The 21,898-nt window shown below is 34.9% G+C and overlaps 1 protein-coding gene across 3 annotated transcripts in view; it reads right to left on the reverse strand.

The window, feature by feature from the left end:
- Positions 1-21,898, reverse strand: part of Reln (reelin) — a 461,189-nt gene that overhangs the window by 169,159 nt on the left and 270,132 nt on the right. For all 3 annotated transcript variants that reach the window (XM_047560479.1, XM_047560477.1, XM_047560476.1), the window contains exon 11: positions 10,355-10,500. In XM_047560479.1, the coding sequence (XP_047416435.1) occupies positions 10,355-10,500 (146 nt within the window). The remainder of the gene's footprint in view (positions 1-10,354; positions 10,501-21,898) is intronic.

Below are 21,898 nucleotides of genomic sequence, written 5' to 3' on the forward strand. Positions count from 1 at the left end.
AAAGCCAGCCTCAGCAGAAGCAAGGCACTAAGCAACTCTGTGAGATCCTGCCTCTAAATAAAATACAAAATAGGGCTGGGGATGTGGCTCAATGGTTGAGTGCCCCTGAGTTCAATCCCTGGTACCAAAAAATTTTTTTTCTTATAACCAAGGTAGAATGAATGTGAATTTTACATTTGTTTAGGGTGTCCATTCCCTTGGGAATGGAATCAATGAAAGGAGCTATTATTCTAATTATGTCTTTATGAAGGAGGGACTCTCCAGGGTCCCAGCTTTATACAAGAATATCAGCTCTAGCTGCCATCTGCCAAGTGTCCTGGTATGGGTATTTTAACCCAAATTGTTAGCCTTATATTATATGTGGGTGTGGTATGCCCTGAAGTATCTAAGTGTGAGCTAGAAGGCTAACAATCTAGGTTTAATCTTTGCTCCTGGCATCTACTCATTTCTTTCCCTATCCTATGGCTAAGTATTAAAAAGAATTATCATACTAATCCAACATTTCTGGGAAATGACCATCTGAACTCAGATTTGTCATTACAACTTCAAATTTTTCAGCAGGATGGTACTATTGACAATGATGAGGAATGAAAAGAAATAAATCAGCTCATTTTAGACTCTCATTTAATTATATTAGGGATGTTAACAACAAATTAAAGGGCTATGTCATCTTTCAGATCAGTGACTTTTTTCAAGTAGTATTCAATTTTTTTTAAATGCTAAATAATCAACAATTTTTAAACATAGGTCGGTTATTGACTCTTCCACATATCTTTAAACATTTAAATTACATACCCTGTATCCTTGGTGACTTTATTATAAAGAAAGTAATTTCATAAATAATAAAGCAAACAATTGTTAGTTGCTAAATATTAACAGTTCTTCAAGGTATGAAGATATGTTCCCTTCTAAAAAAATGAATATGATGATTATTAGCCTTAAATTCCCCCATCCAATTCTTAGGAGATATTGAAAAGCATTGCTAAAAAAGAAAAGAATTAAGTATCTATAAGCAATGTATTTAAGCCACAGATTCATCTCTCAACAACAGACACTAGTTCCACAAAATTTCATAAAGCAGATTAATTTTGCTGTAAGTCAGTAAGTGCAGATAGAATTGTAGCTATGTTAGGTAAAATGTTCAATTATTCAAGTAAAAAAAACCATGATTTTTATATTTCTTTTATAAAGTTCATCAACTATAGTTGATTGCTTCATTCTATTTTCAAAGCAAAGGTCTTTCAGGGAAATAATTTTTAGGAACACCAAATAAAAACCAAATAACTATACTACCACACCATTGGCAATAGGTATTGAAGGTGACATGATAATTACACAATTCCAAGTATAATAATTTTAAGGATATAGTTTATGATAAAAGATTAATATTTTGAATTTGTACATGGCATTTTAAAAATTTAATATTTAAAAACTCATTTTTTTCTTATTTTCTCTTATTTCTTCTACTTGTTTCTTATCATGTTTAATTGGTGATTTGTTATTTGCACAATTATAATCTATAAGTGGAGGAAACTAGGACACACACAGAGGTAAATGGCTTGCCTGAGGCTACTGTCTGGCTCTAAAACTGACATCTCCTGTTTCTCAGTTTGCTGCAGTCTTAGTAGTTATAGTTCTAAAGAGGGGACTACACGAGGATATGTTGAACCATATCAGTTTATAACAGATTTAGGACCAAAACCTTAGGAAATGCATAGGTGTGTGTGTGTATGTATGTATGTGTGTGTGTGTGTGTGTGTGTGTGTGTGTGATTATATCAATCATTCAAGGAGTACATATAAGTAATAACTTTTTGTAACAGCTCTTCCTGGCACTGTCTCACTTGTAAATTAACCAGGAGTCTCTCCTGATGCAGACATGAAAAACTTCACACTGGTTCATTGGTCTTTTACTTGCTCCATTTATCCCAATTAAACCACTCAGCCTACTGATCCACGAAGCAAGTTAAAGTTATAAATGATGCAGATGATGACTGCTTTTAGACATCTATCTGCTTTAGACCATTTTAAAGGAAAAATTAAATTGAAAAAGATGGAATTGTCATAGACTAAAAGAACCTTCTATTCAAGTGAGAAATGAGATTACTAGTCACTTTCTCTTAATTATTTGTTGTAAATAACTTTTCTAGATTAATCTGAAATAAATTATTTTTACAACCTCTAACCACAAAGCTGTGTGAAATACGATTCAGACTGTACATGTATTTTTGATCTTTATTTTAAAATCCAACACACCCAATTTTACTCTCAGTCTTTATTTTTCCTGCTAAAGCTGTTGGAAGACAACAAAAGTGAAGTTAATGTCTTTTTAAACTGAAATATTTATTATCAAATGGAATGGGAAAGTTTAGTTTACTTTGAAGAAAGAGAAGCAGAAAATCTGCTTTCCTAAATTTTTACAAATTATGCCTTTGGTAAAAATCCCACTGCTTTGAATAAATTACCCTGCAATTATTAAAAATTCAGTAGGAGCTTGTTATAGCACAAGCTTTTTTCTTTCATGAATTTATATAAACACTGGCTCAAGCATAGTTAGAGGCAAAATATGCTTAAGTGGATCCCAGAGCTACCTCAGATGCTGAGAGCCTTTGGGGAGAATCTTTCCTCTCTCCTTGGACTTTAGAGTCCCAATCTGTGTGGTCACAAAGTTGTGATCATTTCCAGTTTTAAAATGATATAGTCCCTGATGCCCTCCCAACATAATAATCGCATTAAGTGAAATTATAACATAACCAAACCTTGGAGACCAGCAGTTCGAGGGGCTCTATAGTTTTAGTGATATCTTGGATGGTACCACAGTTTCCCTCAAAAGGAGTGTTGCTTCTGTGGTTTAAATGATGTTTTCTCCAAGGAAAAGCAGTTCTACATGAACTGCATTTAAAGGAATGTTCCCCTAAGGGGGTGAGCTCTGTACAACATAGCAATTTATATTTATTCTTTTATGACTAATTATAAAATAAAAGCCTTTATCTTATTTCTCACGAATACATTGGTATCTATTATTTATTACAAATAGCATGGGGTGATGTTGGAGCACACACTAAAAAAGTTTCCTATCAATAAAATGCCTTGAGGCAACCTCATTCTTTAGAGATAGCAAGATCACAATAATATTTAATTTATAGCTTTAAAATAAGACTTTCTATTTTTTGTTGTCATACCAAAAGGAATAGTCTTGTAAGCAAAAATCATCTGAAGGAGTTTCTTAGCTAGCAAGCTGATGGTCCTCTCTATCAACTCTTTGGAATCCTTTGTGGATAAGATTGTTTTAATCAGCTTGTACTTCAATACCTTTAAAAATGATGTATTTTTTGAAGGGGGATTTGGCAATCAAAACTGAAATTACATACATACAGTCATACACATGTACATGTACACACACATGCTGAAATCTCAAATTTTCACCTTTCAGCAAATATTGTAAAAAACATTTTTGTGTACTTGTTATTTTGTCTATCAAAAGGGGTTTGGTTAGATAAACTTGTACACTGCCTTTCTGAAATAATGAAGATTCATATTTACGGACTAGAAGATGCATTTGAAATATGTTTTTAAGTTTAAAAATAATCAAGTTGAAGAGTAATGTGCAAAATGTGGTTCTAGTGTTGTTGTTCTGGTATTGTAGGAGAGAAATTTCTGAATATATGCCAAAATCTTAACAGTGAGGGTTAAGCATGATGGGACTTTTGACTTTTACTTTATACATCTGCTTTGCAACAAGTAAATAATTTCTAGGGGGAGAGAGAAATGTGGAGGGAGGGAGACAGAAGGAGAGAGGGAAAGGCATTCAGTTTATATGTATTATAATTCAGAATGAAATTTAAATCATCTCATTATGGGTTGGAAAAAACATTAAGAATATAAACAAAGGAAACAGAGACCTAATATTTTAATCAGATTTTTCCCTACTAATATTGGCATAAAGTACGCTAACAGTAACAGACCATTTCATATTGTATAGAAAATTCGTTTTACTATATTCTCCAGGATATATGAGACCACCTAAAGGTGGCAACTTTAGGTATGAGCTAAGGTATAGAACAAAGCCTGGCTAAAAGACCTTATATTTATCAAATTCATAGTATTAAAAAAATCTCATATGAATTCTCTGATGTTGAAAAAGTTCATTACATTCACAAGGTCTCTATTTGGAAAATATTCTCTGATATTTAATAAGGGATGTACCATAGGTAAAGACCCTTCCACATTCATTTATATTCATGAGGCTTATCTCCAGTACGAGTCCTCTGAAGTCTAGCAAGATGTATACTTGCACTGAAGGCTGTGCCACCTTCATTGCATTTCTGGGTTTTCCCTCTACCATGACAGCTTAGTGAAGGGAAAGGATGAGTTCTATTTGAAGGCTTCCCAGCATGCATTGCATTTCAAAGATTCTCTTCTTTAGTCGGCTCTCCTGTATCTCACTCACATTCAGTTTTTTTCTTAGGTTTTTATTACATGCATCATGTTTATTTACACTCTGTTTGGAATAACACTAATAAAGAATGTTGGTTTTCAGAATGGTTAGAAAGCACACAGGTTGCTCATTAGTAAGAAAATAATACAACCTAGATTGGAGGTTGTTTAAGTAAATAATGTATTGGCCTGGGACATGACAGAATCTCAATAAATGTTAGTTTCCTTTTCTCCTTTGGTAAAGTGTAGTGCTATTTTCGTCTTAAAATAATTCAAAATAGTAATTCAAAGGAATTCTAAATTTCTTTTTTTCATACCAGAATGAACAGTAACAATCATGGATGACATTGCAGTAGAATATGCAGAGTGTTATTGCTGAAACAATTAATCAAGGAGATACCTAACTGAAAGAAAATCTGTTTGTACTGTATCTACCTGTGAGTCTTTTGCACTCTTTTAAAATTTCTGTGAAGAAGTTCCAGACTAACATCAGTATATACAGCTTATTTTTTTGTCATTTGAAAAATTATTCCTCTTACTCTAAAAATGCAAGAATAATTTCCTTTTAAAATAGTGATATTGGAATGAAGGTCAAAAGAAAACTAGAACAAGGAAGAAGTGATGTCTGTCTTTTAACAGCTTATAACAAATTTACCCTGATCTATTTGAACACCTCACATGGTTTTTAAACATATTGAATCATCACTTCAACTAATGTTATTTCCCCCATGATGTATTTTACTTGCTTATTTAGAGAGTGATTTAAGTTCCGTTGAATTATTTGACTTTGTGGTTTTTTTATATCTTACTAATTAATATGAGTATAATTTTCCTGGAAGCTCCATTTTGGCAATATCATGTTACTGATAATAATTATGGTTGAGACAACAACTAATTTTTAACTTGTTTGATTGCTTGTGATGTGCCACGTATTATGTAAAGTATGCTACATGATGCATGCAATATTGCTTTTTAGCCCTTTTAATGTTTAAACCTGAATTCTATTTTATGCCTCATTGCTTCTTTTGTTACCTTTGCCTGGAATATTAGCTCCTCTTTAACTTTCAACTTATTGTGTTATTTTAGTTTGTGTCTCTCATACAAGGCAATAATGTAGACAATTTTTTAAAAAATATGTGATACTCTCATTTAATAAGTGAATATAACTAGCTCAGATTTTCTGCATTACTGATTTGCTCATATAGGCTCCTGATAAGCTGTATTCTGTATGTTTTCTACTTACCCTGCTTTTTATCGTTTACTTGTTTCATTCTCCCATGTTAACTGAATGCATTAGAAGTTATCTAGCCTAGGGTTGGAGTTGTGGCTCAGTGGTAGGGCATTTGCCTAGCACATGTGAGGCCCTGAGTTTGATCCTCAGCACCACATAAAAATAAAGGTATTGTGTCCACCTACAACTAAAATAAAACATGTTTTAAAAAAGAAGTTATCTAGTCTATATCTGGTGTATCTAAATTGTCAACACATATTTCTATCTGTACTCCTGCTTTGCTATGAATATGAAGAATTAAGCAGGATCTACATCCTCATATTACAACCAAGTTAAGAAGCTTGGCAGCATTTTAATTTCTTATTCTGCATCTCTTCTTGTCAATCACCCTTTGTGCTCTTATGTTGAGGTCATACTTATTTTAATTCCAAATTTTCATTAAATATTTTAAAAAAATAAGTATGTATTTTGATCAAACTATAGGTTTTACTTTTTTACTTGCTCACTATTCTTCCCTGAACCTCCCATATTCTCTTGGATTCATTTCTAGAAACACATAGACATTCAGAGAGGGTTCAGAGGTGTTAAACTTTCCAAATTCTGTATGTCTGAAAAGATTTTTATTTTCCTGACACCTGATGATATTTGATAAGAGAATGAATTGTATACTCTAAATAATCTTCTCCCAGAATTTTAAGAAAACAGCTTTCTTAAAAAAATATGCTTAATGCTTTCAAGGAAAGTACAATGAATTTTATCTGAAGCTTTTAGAATTTTCTCTTTTATCAGTGATCTAAAGTTTCTCTCAGAGTTTAAGACTGGATTTTTTTTTCCATTCATTTTCCCAAACTGTTTCACTCATAGCAACTATGTGTTTTCTTTCTTTTTCTCCTTTTTTATAATATGGGGAACTTAAGCACTTGTGTAGCATGCATGAGGCCCAAAGTTTGCACTTAACATCACTTTTTCTTATATCCAATGACATATGATCTCAAGATTCAAATTTCTAGCTCACTAATTTGTTCTCCAGTTATGCTTATACTTATATTCAGGGGTGAAATAGAGTAATTTTTTTTCAAACACCATGTTTTTTTCATTTCTCCCATATCTACTTGTTTTATCCTCATAAAATCTCTTCTAATTTCACAAATGTAGCCTCTTATTCTTCTGAGGATATTAATTATACTTCTTACACAGTCTATATTTTTTTATTCTATTACTCTCATCTACTCAACTCTTGGTTCTTTATTGGATGCTTTTTCAAAAATGAAATTGATTTTTCTTATATTTGGCAATGCTAGATCATTTGATTAAATTTGTTACCTGCTTTTGTCTCTTAACTTCGATGTAAGAATGACTGGTGATTGGGTGGGGACTGCCATGGGGTGTGTTATTCAGTTTCTCCATTTAAGTGTCCATATTCTTCATCTGTTTCTGGAGGCAGAAGCCTCTTCTTGGAAGTAGGTGCAGTGAGGGGCTCGCCTACATAGCAGTCCCTACAGTACCAACTAGAGGCCTGTGCCTAGCATCCCTGACCTGGAGCAAAGCTAAGATGTCACTTAACAGTGTCTAATTCAACAAGTATCTCAGAACATAGTTTCCTCCTTCCCTTCTCCCCCAGATTCCAGATTCTCTTTCTCTTTCTTCACTCATTGATAATTCCTGGCCCAACTATGGGACACTTTCTTGTTTTATAATATCATTTCAGATACATTTGCTCATTTTCCTATCATTTTCAGTGATTTGAGGTAGATTGGGAAGACTGGAACTACACTGTCTTGATTAAATATTTTGATATTTATTATTTTTGTGGGGCTACTCGTCAGCATTAGTATTCTGGTACAACAATAAAGTAGTTTTTTTTTTTTTTTTTTAATTTGGTGGTAGCAGGGATTGAACCCAGGTCCTTGTGCATGTTAGGCAAGTGCTCTACCACTAAGCTACATCCCCTGCCCTAGTTTTCTTTTTAAAGTTATTTGAAGATTAAAAACACATGACATTTGCATTTGGGATGCAAGGCAAGTATGCAAATTCCACATTATAGCAATGTGATGTTCTACAAAGCCACCTCCCACCTAAAAACAGCCTCAGTTAGGTGAGATGTGGTAGTTGCTAATTAAATGATGTGTTTGTAGGGTTAAGTCAAAGTTCAGAAACACTAACATAAATCATCAGTGTATTTGTTAAAGTTTCTCCTGTGTGGAAGTAACAGATGTACTTTCTTTAGGACAAAAACAAAACAAAACACCTTTAAAATCCTGCTTTAAACATATAGACCTATTGACATTGGATTTGGGACAGCGTAGGGAAAGACCAAAAGCTCTTACATCCTTGTGATCTGAAATCAAATACTCTGATTTAAGTAATAGAAAAACATGTGATTGGGAAAGTGGTTTCCAATAAAAGCCATAATGCCTTACTGGCTTTCTTTTCTTCCTACCCATTCGTGTGAAATATTCTGGAAAATATTAGGGTATCTCTCTTTGTCTGTCTGTATGTTATGGAAGAAAGACATAGTTAAATACATATAAGAGTATTATGTTAATAATTTTACTTCAGAAAATTTTGAAAAATGACCTTAAAGTACAGAATTCAATCAATTCAATGGGTCACTCTTGAGGATTTATCATTTGTGCTTTCTATTTAAGTAGGTGAGTTTATGTGTTGCTTTTGTGGATGCTGGTGGTTGAAGGAAAGAATGAGACAAATATTAATAAACCTTTGAGAGAATCAGACACGCTAAGTATTTCACAACCAAACTCTGAATCTGTTTTTTTCTTTGCAGGAACTTACCCTACGTAAAAATGCTTCATGTTAATTCAATTTTGTGAAAGGATTTTTTTCCCTTGAAGCTATGATTAAAAATTATAATCTCAGTGTCTTTTCCTAGACCAACAAAGCAACATTTGGCAGTAGGTGGGAATGGAGTTTCACTCCTCAACACAAAAACTTTGGATTAAATTAGCATTTTTATCATCACCCCAAACACAGACAATCCTGGGTGCTCTAATCTTGTTCTACCTTCATAACAATGCTAACCTCATAACGGGCCAGATAAGAGAACCAGTGAAATAAATCTGGTGGTGTGGCCTGATATCCTAGGAGAAAGGCCACAGATAAACCTAAGGTGTGGTTGCTAGAATAATTAAACTGCTTTTAGAGTTCTGCTGAATTAACTATATGGCATTAGATGGGCACAGGTTTGTTTTTTGTTTTTTTTTTTTGCACCTTATTATCATGATCAGAACAGGAATCTGATGATGCCACAGCCTGAGAGTACCAACTTCTTTACTGTGACCCAAACCCTGGTAAATCTTCAGTCCTGAGAGATGTCCAGTGAGTATAACTAGGACCACTTGACTCACTGAGTGGATGGACTTTCCTCTACTGTTTCTCTGTGTCCTTACTGACTTTGGCTTTTTCATTTTAGGGATACATACTTTTAGTTCTTTGTTTTGGGAAATAATGGATTTGGCTGTAGCCAAAAATTCTCTTATATCATTTCTTAGTGCAAAACTGGAATGTTTGATCTGTCATTGGAAATTTTTGGTCTGCTTTGTTTCTGAATTACTATATTAGTCTTCTAAAATGTGTTTGGTATCTTTAATATTGTCAGTACATTTCAAAGCTTAATTCATGAAGAGATTTTCATGTTTTGTACCAAGTTTCCATAAATATGATTAAAAGAGAGATGGACAGGTTATTTGTATTTCTACTGAAGTGTTTCTTTTGTTCCTATTAAAGAACAGGCTTTGATAATACAACAGACTAAACAGGAGGGGGCAGGGGAAGGCCATAGGCAAAGGAAGTTTTATCACTATAGTGGGCTGAGGGTATTGCTCAGTGGTAGATCAGATGCTTAGCATAGGCCTTGGGTTCCATCCCCAGCAGGAAACAAAGGAAAGAAGGGAGAGAGGAATGGAGGAAGGAGGTAGGGGGTGACATTTAAGACACTAAGTTTTACTGGATAGAGAGGGGGTGGGGCAAGAGGAAGAGAGATGGGGAGGGGATTTATGTGTGTATCAGAATGGTATTCTTGGAGATTAAATTGTGTGTGTGTGTGTGTGTGTGTGTTTTAGTTATAGATGGACACAATACCTTTATTTTATTTATTTATTTTTATGTGGTGCTGAGGATCAAACCCAGTGCTTCATGCATGCCAGGCAAGTGCTCAGTCATGAGCTATAACCCCAGTGCCTAAATTTGTGTTTTTACCTGCTCCTGTGAGATGGGACTGGTAATACTGGGGAATCAGATGAGTTTTACCCCCTCAACTATTTTTATGGATTAAAAACACTTTCCAATGAAAATCATGTAATAGCTTCCATAAATCTCAGACCCAAGGAAGGCAACTGAAAATCTCAATATGATGGTAGTGGAAAGATTTTGTATTCTGCAAACACTGAAAACTTTCTTTCAGTGAAAGCTGACTAAACTAAGAAGAGACGTAGTCATTCAAGTGAAGTTAAAAGGTATTTGTAATCACACATTTTTAATATGGATAGGAGTATTTGATTACTTAGTAAAGAATCTTTAGGATAGGTGTAACTCCTTTTGGTTAGTCTATGATAAGAATTATCAGTGCTGATTTAAGTATGCTTTTGCTATTTAACAATGTGCATTTATAATATGTCCAGTGGAATAAATGTAAATGTTGTACACAGCATGGGAGATAACAATTACTTACCCTGTAGGTTGGCTCTCAAATTCTTCTGACCATTGCTCTTGAATATCCTCTGTAGAAAGATCTACATCACGGGTGGTGGCAAAATTGAACTCGCTGCCTTCATTTCCATGGAAATAAATGGAGTTCCCATCTGACTGACAGCTATGCTGTAGATAAAAAGAGAGCATGGGGTGGCTTTGTAGCTGTATCTGTCTTACTCATGTGTAATTAGAGTTTTTAGAAAAGTCATTATATTATTCCCTTTACAATGGACTCTCAATTCAAAAGAGCTTGTTACCTCCTTTTTTGCCTTGTTTAATTCAATTACAATTTCTTTCTAACTTATTAAGTTATCACAAAAAAGGAGTCAAGAGGGCATTTGAGCTTTGCCATCTCAGCCTTCAGTACGAAACAAGAATATTTTAATTGGAATAATTTCCCATCTTTACCACAGCCCTTGTTGTGAGAATTAAGTCTGATAATGACTTGTCATGTATTTAAAATTCTGTGGTTATGGGCTAAATCGCACTGACCTTTTCAATATTCCATATATTTCTGACTTGCCATTCAAGTCTTTCACCATTTGTCTGTAAATGGGATATGAGTAGAATAGCCAGCTAATCAAAACAGGGAATATGGAAAAGGTCAAAGCAATTCCAGATATGATCATATATTCTCAGCCAGGTTTTGAGTAAAAGTTTCTCACCAGACCTAAGAAAGGCATGACATCCCCAGTGAAGAACTGGGAATTCACAAACTTCATTATTCTCCAAAATGACACTTGAAGAAAATAAAGAAAAATAATTTTTTGTGATACTTTTTTAAACATATTTTTTAACCTGAAGTGAATAGTCAGAGGTAAGATCAAACTCTGGAACTGAATAAACTGAATATTTACTTCTCAAAATTATAAGCTTGAATTAAACATTTTTGGTAATAAGTCATATATAAGGAAATACTAATATATATAAGATCCAACATTCTTTTAAGTTTTATATACTCTCAAAATTAAATAGAAATGCAAAAAAACAATTGGACAAGAATCATTCATTAGGTCACTGACTATGAATTCTGATAGGGATAGTGTCTATTTCTTTCCTTGCTGCAATCCAGGTCTTAGCACAGTGCCTGCAATAGGGTAGGTATTCAAAAATTTAAATAATTCAAGAAGTGAATAAATGAATGACATGGTTATGCCTTTCCAGGAAATCAATTATTCTTTTATGGAGAACTCACTATGTAAAAGGCATTAAGTAAAGTACTAGGGAGAAGGAGTTTATAGATATAAAAATACATAATCTTCACTTTCAAAAACCCCAGTCTACTTGAGATATATCAAAGACAGGGCCCAATGGTGAGGCCGCATATTACCATGTGCCAATGAATGAGATAAGGTAGTAATCACTCTGGCCAGGGCTAGGCTAGATAAGATGGCTTCGTGGATGGTTTTGTGGTTTCAATTGGTTTTAGGAGGGATGGACAGAAATCCAAGTTGGATAAAAAATGTGAATGAATTACAAAGATGAAGTAGGTGTGATTTGAGAATTAGACTGGAGTTTGACTATAAAGGGTCTTAAATGGTGGTCTCAGGAATCTCTGTTCTGTTGGTAGTGGTGTTTCAGAGAAGAGGAGAGATTTCAAAGAGTTGTTGTATGATAATTAAACTGCCTATAGGTAGTAAAACTAATTGGGTTGGAATCAGATTTGCTACTTGATGGAAAGAATGAATAGTTTCTAGAAGTGAGTGGGAACATGTGATTTTGAAGGAGTCACTGCACAGCTCTAAGACATAACATCCCCTCTGGGCCCTGTCATCATCTTAGGTAATACTGTAGGATATGGCATGCATCGAGGGCTCGAGAATCTTCTTCACACGCAATGAATACAGATTATTCATGCACGCTAAACTGAACTCATTACATGCAATCCTTTACCCAAACATATTGACCCAAATCTAGAATTTAGTTTATAGAACAGTAAATAGAGTCAACTGATGACAAATCTAAAGCCTCTTTTTTACTATGAATACTACAAGAACAATCAATGTTAAATGGAAAAACAAAGGTTCTCATATCCAAGGAAATGGCATATATGAAATATCACCATATGTAAGAAGAGAATTATTCTTAATTTAAATATTTTTTGCAGCGCCAGGGATCAAACCAAGGGACTTGCACATGTTAGGCAAGTGCTATACCATGGGCTATACTTCCAGCCCCAAGAATAATTTACATTATAATTTAAATGATTTATTTGTGTAAAAAAAGATGGATTCACCTAATATGAAAACTTGGTCATTTTTGGCTAAATGCCCATTTAATTAATTATTTCAATTTTGTTTTTATTTACCTCAGAATTTTTTGTTAATATTTTAAATTGTTATACATTATTATTGCTAACTTTCCAATATCTGTATTATTAACATAGTTGATGTCCAGTTTAATCTTGAGTTAGAAAATAATGTAAAATAAATCATAAAACTGGGTAGCATATTGTTAAGCTAGTTTCATGAAGTGAATTGATCTAAAAGAAAAGTGAAAGCATAGTTTAAAGGATCTTTCTGCTAGTTATTTTGGTGTTCACATTTGGCAGTAGAACAGACCATTAGTTATCCAATATACATTTTATCAGCATAACCACAGTAGTACTAACATATGAAGCACAAGTAATGTTTACTACAACAGATATGAAGAAGGAAACCTGAAAAAAAGTAAAACCCACTTTAAATGAGTACTAACCAATTTTCATACTAGTAGCATCGAAAAACTAGCAGGATAATTCTTTGACAAGTTTCTATGATGGATAGGAAGGTGTGTGCTTTTTTAAATTAGAGCTATGGTTTTACATAGTAGTTGGGTTCACTGGACAAAATCATACATGCATGAAATTCTATTTCAGTTCACATTATCTCCCTTCCCCTGCTCCCTTCATTATCCTTCCTGTACTCTACTGGTCTTCCTTTTGCTCATCTATTTATTTTTGATCGGTTTAGAAAACATATTTTTATATAGCTTTAAAATCTCTATAAAGCTGATCTTTACCAAATTATAGTAAATGAACAATACTAAATACCAAAACTAAATTTAAATAAACAGATTAGTACTTTGTTAACAGTCTGTTTTAGCCTTTGCCCTAAAAACATCCTAAACTTAAAGGGGAGTATGAGTTAGCTCTATCCTCCCTCCCAAATGAGCCCAATGCCCTTTTAGGTGTGGAGAGGGAGAAGCATAGTTCTTGCAATAGTCTCTTCTTCATAGTCTTAATACAGTGACAACCTTATCAAAGAAAGCCTGTGACACACCCAAAGCAAGCAGCTGTCAGTGGGAGATGGCTCCATCATCCCATCTCTTCACAAGATGGTGCTATCATTTTCTAGGCAATGGAGTCTGGAGATATACAGAATATACAACTATGAATCCCTTGCTGTGCCCCCCACCCCCACCCCATGCTGGGAGGAGGTCAAGACATGATTTCCACCTTTGCCATTCTGAAAACCCAATGTTACCAAGGTTTATAGTGAGAGTAAGATGTTCCCTTAAAGCTAAATAAGCCAGTAGTACAATACTGAGCTCATAAAAAAGGGGATAGCCTGTGTAAAACAGGCAAATTCCTGAGTTCCATTGGGAGCAACAGAACTACTGAGTCCCCTTTCTAAGAAGTTAGTTATATACAGACCCTATACTTAGGATTCCTGACAGGGTCTCAGAGGAGTGTTGGGTTCTCATTCTAAGAATCCCTAAATCAATTACAAGGCAAGTTAGAATTTCATGTTAACTCTACTTTACAATGGGTGACAGAAGCTCAATGTCTTGAAATTACTTGGGTTTTAGTCAGGTTTTTTGCTGCTGTGACTAACTGACCCAACCAGCACAACTGTAGAGTAGGAAGAGTTCATTTGAGGGCTCATGGTTCAGAGGTCTTAGTCCATAGAAGGCCGGCTCCAATCCTTGGGGCTTGAGGCAAGGCTGAACATCAAGTCTGCAGAGTGCGGCAGAGGGAAGCAGCTCATATGAGATCAGGAAACAAAGAAAGATACCACTTGCCAGATACAACTGTATACCCCAAAGCCACGCCCCAATTCCCACCTCCTCCAGTCACACCCTGCCACTTCAGTTACCATTCACTTAGTCCCTATCAGAGGATTAATTCACTGATTGGGTTAAGACTCTCACAACCCAATTATTTCTCCTCTGAACCCTTCTTGCATTGTCTCACATGTGAGCTTTTGAGGGACAGCACATCCTAAACATAACAACTTGGTTTCCTAAATACTCTCCAAACTAAGAACTGATGACTGAATGCATTCAGATTGGGACAGAGTCCCTGGGCCTCCACATGCTTCCTCTTTGCATCTCTGCCTCTGCCTGGGAATTTGTGGCACACCTGCTTAGGGGGTGCTTGAACATTCCCCTAGAATCTCACTCAACTAATTGAGCACTTTCATGAATCAAGGAAAATAAAGGCCAGAAAATGACAAATTATTGGAAACCCAGAGCAATCAAGATGATAAAGAATGAAAACTCAGTTACTACCTATCCTCAAGGAATTTGGGGACTAGAATCAGAAGGCTTGTTCAAATAAATTTCCTCTGCTTAATGAATAAAGTTTTACATGCTAATTAACTCCTCTAGGCCTCAGTTTCTCTGGCTGAAAAATGAAATCAGTAATATCTATTCTCTGGAGATGTTACCAGAAGCACAAATATAGGAGTAAGTGTTTTCTGGAAACTTCTAAGTGCTATAAACTAATCATTATTTCTGAAACTGTAGTTAAAAATATGCTGTTATTGCTATTATATCCCATCTTCTAGGAAGTAGATGACAGAAATAGAACATTATTTAAATATATTTTTGTCTCTAATCAAAATAGTCATAAAAATTCTTCAGATCAAATTAAAATCTTTAGTAAAATATACAAGAATACATCTTACTATAAGATATGGTAAAAATACTGCAAACATTCATATGCTATCGGGATAGATAAAAACATCAATTAAAATTTTAAGAGTCATTCAAAGTTTGGTGGATTACCAAATATGCCCCTAAAACAGGAAGACTGTGACTGGTGTCACTTTTCTTACAGATGAACTTGCACTGTGTAACTCTGACTCCTACGTTAAAAATCAAAGAGCAATGTGTATTGAGAGTATGAACAGAATTTCAGGAAAGTGCTCTCAATTTTCTAGCTGGTTTTGTTCAGTATTTACTCAAACTCATATCATTTATATGTTATAACAAAATCTAAATAACTTCAGCAAACAATTAAATGAGCTAAATTTTGTGAGCGACATGGGCTCTTGATGTGATAAAAACAAAAATAATTTGGAATTCAGGACTACTTTATTTTGAGCTTCGTGAAAGAAAATTCATCAGGTATTCTTGAGCAAATGATTATAGTACACGTGATTCCTAAGTCATAATTTTTGAATGACTTAGATTGAATATATATTGGGTAACTGAGCATTTATTTTGGATAAAATGCAAGTAGCAGTTCTTCACACAGCTCTAAATTTTTCTATGTCTAGCCCTCCTAATGTACTTTGATTATTGCATTAATTATAATTATTTTTACTAATCATTATTTCAGAATTATTTCAATGACATACTTTATACCTCTAAGAACTAGTAGATTTCCAAATTTTAAAAATTCCTCAGTATAGTCTCTGTTTCTCTTTGTCAATCAAAAATACTTTTCTACTTTGATGCTAAAGGGATTTCCTTTACCTGACAAAGCAGAACACAGTGTAACTAAGTGACAAGAATTTGCCATTCAGAAAAGCATCAACAGGAAACATGAGTGCAAATTCCTCAATATAACAAGTCCTTGGCCACAATTCAGAATAGCATTTATCTAAGGTTGCTCCCTATACTCGACTGAAAATGTTAATGACTTCACCTCTGTATTTGCAAGAGTACTTACAATCACCTCCACCATTGTTTAATTAGGTTTTCATCAAAGATGAACACTGAGGCACCTCTTAATATTATCTCCCCGGGGTCTAATGGCCCTGATGATTCTTTCAGGCATCTATAGCCTTATGATTTATTTTTTGACGATATACTTTTTGTCGGAATGAGTGTATTGGCCATTTGGGCAAAGCCAGCTTGCAGAGAGCTGGTGGCAGATGGAATGAAATCTGCCTGGTATGCCTTCCCCTCCACATGAGCAGAGAGCCATCCATTTCCTCCATTAAGGAGTTGTCACTCAGCCCACCCAGCTGGAAGACCATTTTTGATAGCCAAGCTGGCTGGTGGCAGACAATTCAGATACAAAGTGCACTTTAAAAGGAAGCTAAAACATCATTTGTAGGAAAATTGAAAATGCATGGCTTCCACCACAGCCAATTTTTTAATGACTGTAATATTTTAAGTGATTATTTTTGCCACTTCAGATTGCTCCTTAGAGAGGAGAGGTTTTTTAATTAAAATCTAGGCAATGCAAACAGATGAGATATGAGGAACAGAGGAAAGAGAAATAAGATGAATAAAATTAATTAAAATGGCATTGTTAGTGCAGTCATAAATTAGCCACTGTCTGGCTGGAAATAAAATATATTGGTATAGGAAATTCTGGATTAAAGTGAGATGTGTGCTGAAGAGTTGGAAGCTGACTTACAGCCTACATGTCCCTGTGTTCCTTAAGTCCTCTGTATGCTATGGCTGTTATATAGAAATGCATATTGCCTACATCCTGGTTCACTGTTTTTTTAAAGGTACAGACTTCATGCTATACAATTTTTAAAAAAATGAAAATAGGAAGAGAATGGTTTCTCTTGTTAGGCCAAATGAATTTTGATCATTTTCCACACACTTGATTTCTAGGTAATTTAATGCCAGTTAAAAAACTGAAAAATTGGCTATGAACACAGTCCAGGTGCAGGAGAGTTGAAGAGCATTTTCTCTAGTCAATACAATGGATTCAACCATGGTGAGTGAATTTTAGGGAGCTGAAAGAGTGTTTTTTCTCATTATTTTCTGGATTCATTAAGCATTTCTGTTTGAGGTGCTTTGTACTAAGATGTATAAAGATTCAATTTAGGGTATATTTTGTGACAAGTGTATAATTACTTGGCAATAGTTATGACAACTCTAAAATAGCAATAGTGACAGATTTGAATTGGAATAATGAGAAGAAGAATAACAATATAAAAATCCATAGGGCAGTTGTTAACCTCGTCTTTGGGGATCAACTTGACTTTCACAGTCTTTGAGTTTTCAGACTTGCCTCCTCAAATTAAAGCCAAAGATGCTGGGCACAATGTGGGAGGCTGCTGAGCTTGGAACATAAGGGATGTGTTTTATAGTAAAACTCAAAGCCATTTGGCAACTCAGCCTCTGTTTTTTCATCTGTGAAATGGGGATAATTGTAAGGATTAGATGAGAGGCTGCAGGGAACATACCAACCCCCAAAATTGATGAATCTTAGGAAGTCCAAAAATACTAATTTTCTTTCTTTTCTTTTTACCCCCATCTTTATTCATTTCTTTAAGAAATTTTACTTTAATGAATATTATTATGCAAGTTACTATACTAGTTACCTCGCTAAAAGTACAAAGATGATGGAAATGTTACTGTTTTAAATGTTTGTACAGAATACAATATATTTCACTTATTGGATATTGTGCTAATTCAATTGGTGATTGTATCAGCTTCAGATCAAAAACAAAACAAAAACAAAAGGTGTATTAGGCAGGGAGGATCTGGGGATTTGTTTGAATGGTTATTTTCTGTAGAATTTATCAAAATTAGTTGTTTCTGTGTTATTGCCACTCTTGTCATGGCGATCTGGCTCATTTCCACATTTCACTAATGCTATTCCACATTAATTACTGTACAAATAGGCCTCATTGGGGGAAATTGTGAAAAGCACACTATTACATTTAACCCTTCATCCCCAAAGTACTCTTATTAGCTTAACAAATTATATTCTGGCTCATTCTACAATATCATGTACCCACCTCTTGGGGGAAACATGACAATATGAGCAATACCATCCAGAATGAAGAATACGCCAAGCACAGGGAATTTAGGTAGACAGCATGCAATTAACCAAGCTGGCATCTGGCCAGGAACAGGGTTAACGTTCTGATTGCTAATGGAAAAAGACATGGGAACATGGACTAGCCACGCGTCTTACTGGGCTCAGGTTTACCCTCCTTAGAAAGCCAGTGCTCAAATCCCTGAAGTCACACGCTAGATGGTTTCCAGTACAGTGATCTGCAAAGCGCATTTCTCAAAAGCAAACCTGATTTCCTCCCATTTGTCCTTTTTATTCTGAGAACACAAAATTATCAAATGGATTGTCAAGACCTTCTTCTGGGGTGCTCAATGGCATATTGTATGGAAAATAAATTGGGTGTTACTGTAGACAGGCATTGCTCTGCCAGGAGGCTATATTCCCAAAAAGTAGGTTTAAAAATGAACTCTGTTCTATGATTTTTCCTTTCACCATTTGTCTTAGTATTTTTTTTGTTTTTTCTCTCATTAGTTTTGACTTGTGTTAAGACTTCAAAAATTTCAAACAAATTAATTCACATTTTTTCCTCCTTTGGACATAATGACCTTTTTCCTCCATTGATGATTCAGCAATTTATGACAACAGTGCTAGATGGGAGAGAGCAGAAGTTGAAAATGGAAGCTTCAATTCTTATTCAGGACTGGAGACTTGCCTACTGTCCACTGGGACAAGGAATTTGGCAAATGCATAAAGTACAAGAGCAATAAGAAAATTAATAGACTCTCCTGTTTTGATTTAATGCTTCCCCTTAATGGATTGTTGATTTACCTAATGACTGTTATCTTCATTAGGGTCTTTGGTGTTGGTTAAACTAGGAAAATTGTCATTATGGGATATTTATCAACAGTAAAGGTGGTAAAGGGGAAGCAATCAAACTCAAGTGGTATGAGAGAGAAGATCCTTCTAAATTCTGTAACTTAGTTACTATAAATTCTTGGTATAAATTTACAAATTTTAATAAATTACTTTTTAAGGGAAATTCTTTTAAATATATGTGATCAAATCACAGCCTGTTCTAAAGGACAAAACTTCACAGAATCTATGACATCCAGTGCTGATTTACTTCTCAACACAAGTTGACATAAACGTATAGAAGGAGTAATCTGGAATTCTATGCAATCCACACAATAAACCAGGGCAATAAATAGAAAAAGATTAGCAGGTGCAAGCGCAGCCAGAGCGGGAGGGTTTCTTACAAATATAAAATATGTGGAACAGCACCTATCTCCCAGTGATCTGCATTTAATCTGCAGGTCAATTCCAGGGTGGACAGAAGCCAATGATTTATGCCTCTGCAAGCTGAGGGTAAGTAGGCTAGCTGAGAAGATAGAAACATTTATTAATGGTGAGCGAGCAAAGCACTCTTTTGCCCTCTTTCTCCTTTGTTTGTCTCGGTCTCTCTCTCTCTGTCTCTCTCACACACATACCAAGGAGTCATGGATGATTTGTACTTTCAAAATAAAATGTTCGCTGTCACCATAGATGGGAGTAAACAACAATAACAAACAAACAAAATGAAGCAGCAGCCTGACCCGTATTCACCTCCATGGAATATTGATCCATTCGAAAATTCTGCTTTATGAGACACTATATCAAAGAATGGAAAAAAAAAAAAAAAACAGGAAACAAAAGCACCCTGCTCACAGCTCTTTCCAAATCACTTTTTCCTGTTTCTCCTCAGAGTACTTCATTGACTCTGCAGGGCTTCTCTCTGATGATAAGTAATAGAAAGCAGGCAGCTGCAGTAATTCTGGGATGAGCCTCAAAAAATTTATATTTGATGCTTTTCTTTGAACTTGAAATTAAGAATATTCTCAGATTGCGGAATGCATTTTTGAGAAATGACTCTGATGGACTTAATCACACATTTCAAAAGTGACTAATCAAAACTGAACACCAAGCGGCTAGGGTCTTTATAGACACCAAAAAGTTTATTTATTAAAGACATAAGACCAATGATGAGGACTTTCCCATAATGTTGGTACCTACAAAGCAGTCTTGAAATGCTATGAATACTACAACTATTATCATTACCATTATTACTATTATTTATCATGATTAAAGTTACTATTACTGTTATTATTTTCATCAATTATTATCTCAAAACCATGTAGTTTCCATGCTATTGCAAATATCAATCCTGGATATGAGAATTGTATCCAGGGTAAACTGCTTAACCTCGATATTGTATGTCTTAAATGGGGATGCAAGTAAAAAAATTCAGATCCTATCCTTTAATATTTGAAGGCAAAGCCAATACCATTCTCATAGTTGGTGCAACTTGAATTTGCCTTGAAATTAACCATTCCTCCACTTCAGATGGGAAGTATGTGCCCCTGGCTCTTAAATGTGGTACAAACATGCATAGCCACTGGGTGGAGGAACTATGAGAGGATGGTAGCTATGGAAGCAACTGCTATTCTAGCAACTGCTGCTGCTGAACTGATATAGTACATCCCAGATCTTTAGAATACGATCAAATGACACCAAATCTTGATTTTTCTAGAAATCATGTAAAAATTTTAAATGGATGTTATTCTCCATAAAAGAAGGTAAAATCAATGTAACCAATAAGTAAGACAGGTGATATAATACTGGGTGGGTTTCAGGCTCCCTCCCTTGCTGAGTGCATGATCTGCTTACTCTGGGAGATGGCTAATGAGGGTGATGCTCTTGGGAGCTTTTGCACTTGCAGCAGTATATTTACTGGCATTTAAAGTCCTACATAGTTGGTAGTGAACAAAGGGCTGCTGAGGGATTCCTGGGAAATAAAAAATAATGATGGTAATCAGAAGCACAATAGAATGTGGCACACCTTTTCTCTCACATGAGAAAGTTCTCTGGAAAAACCTCGGAAGATGAGTCAGGCAGGGGCCTGGATGTGTAAGGAGAATGGAAGAGAAACACAGATGGCTGCACTGGAAGAACATATTGATTTTGTAACCTTTTAGAGTCCTCCTCAGCTTACCGACCCCAAATGAAAAAGGTCCAGTCTACATTAAAATCAGTGTTCTATGTGCATATACATATATGGCATAATGAATTCCACTATTATGTAAAATTATAATGCACCAATAAAATACATTAAAATCCATGTTCTTATGTATCTACTTCATATTAATTACTAAAGAGCCAACAGATGGTAATGGTCTTCTACCAACCCAGGGCAGATTTACAGTGGTGACCTATAATTGCAATTCTCCAGACCATGTACTCCTTAAGCTAATTACTCTATTTGGTCTTATATCATTTTGCCCTACTTGAGATAAACAAGGATAGGCTCAGCTGAGATAAATTAAATATTCCCAAAGAAACTGAAAGAAGATAAATGTGTACCATGAAAGACAATGACTTTTTTTTGTCTTACCTATTTGACCTGTCACCCTCTCACACTGTTACCAAGATCAGCAGCTGGGTAGTTTACATACTCACACTTTATATTACTTTGTCTTATTATTAATAGTAGTATTTAAAAAATGTTTGTAGCTAGTAATGAAAACCAATATTAAAAATCTTACATGAATGGCACTGAAACTTAATGCTACCACA

This window comes from Sciurus carolinensis, chromosome 8 (assembly GCF_902686445.1).
Source record: "Sciurus carolinensis chromosome 8, mSciCar1.2, whole genome shotgun sequence".
NCBI lineage: Eukaryota > Metazoa > Chordata > Mammalia > Rodentia > Sciuridae > Sciurus > Sciurus carolinensis.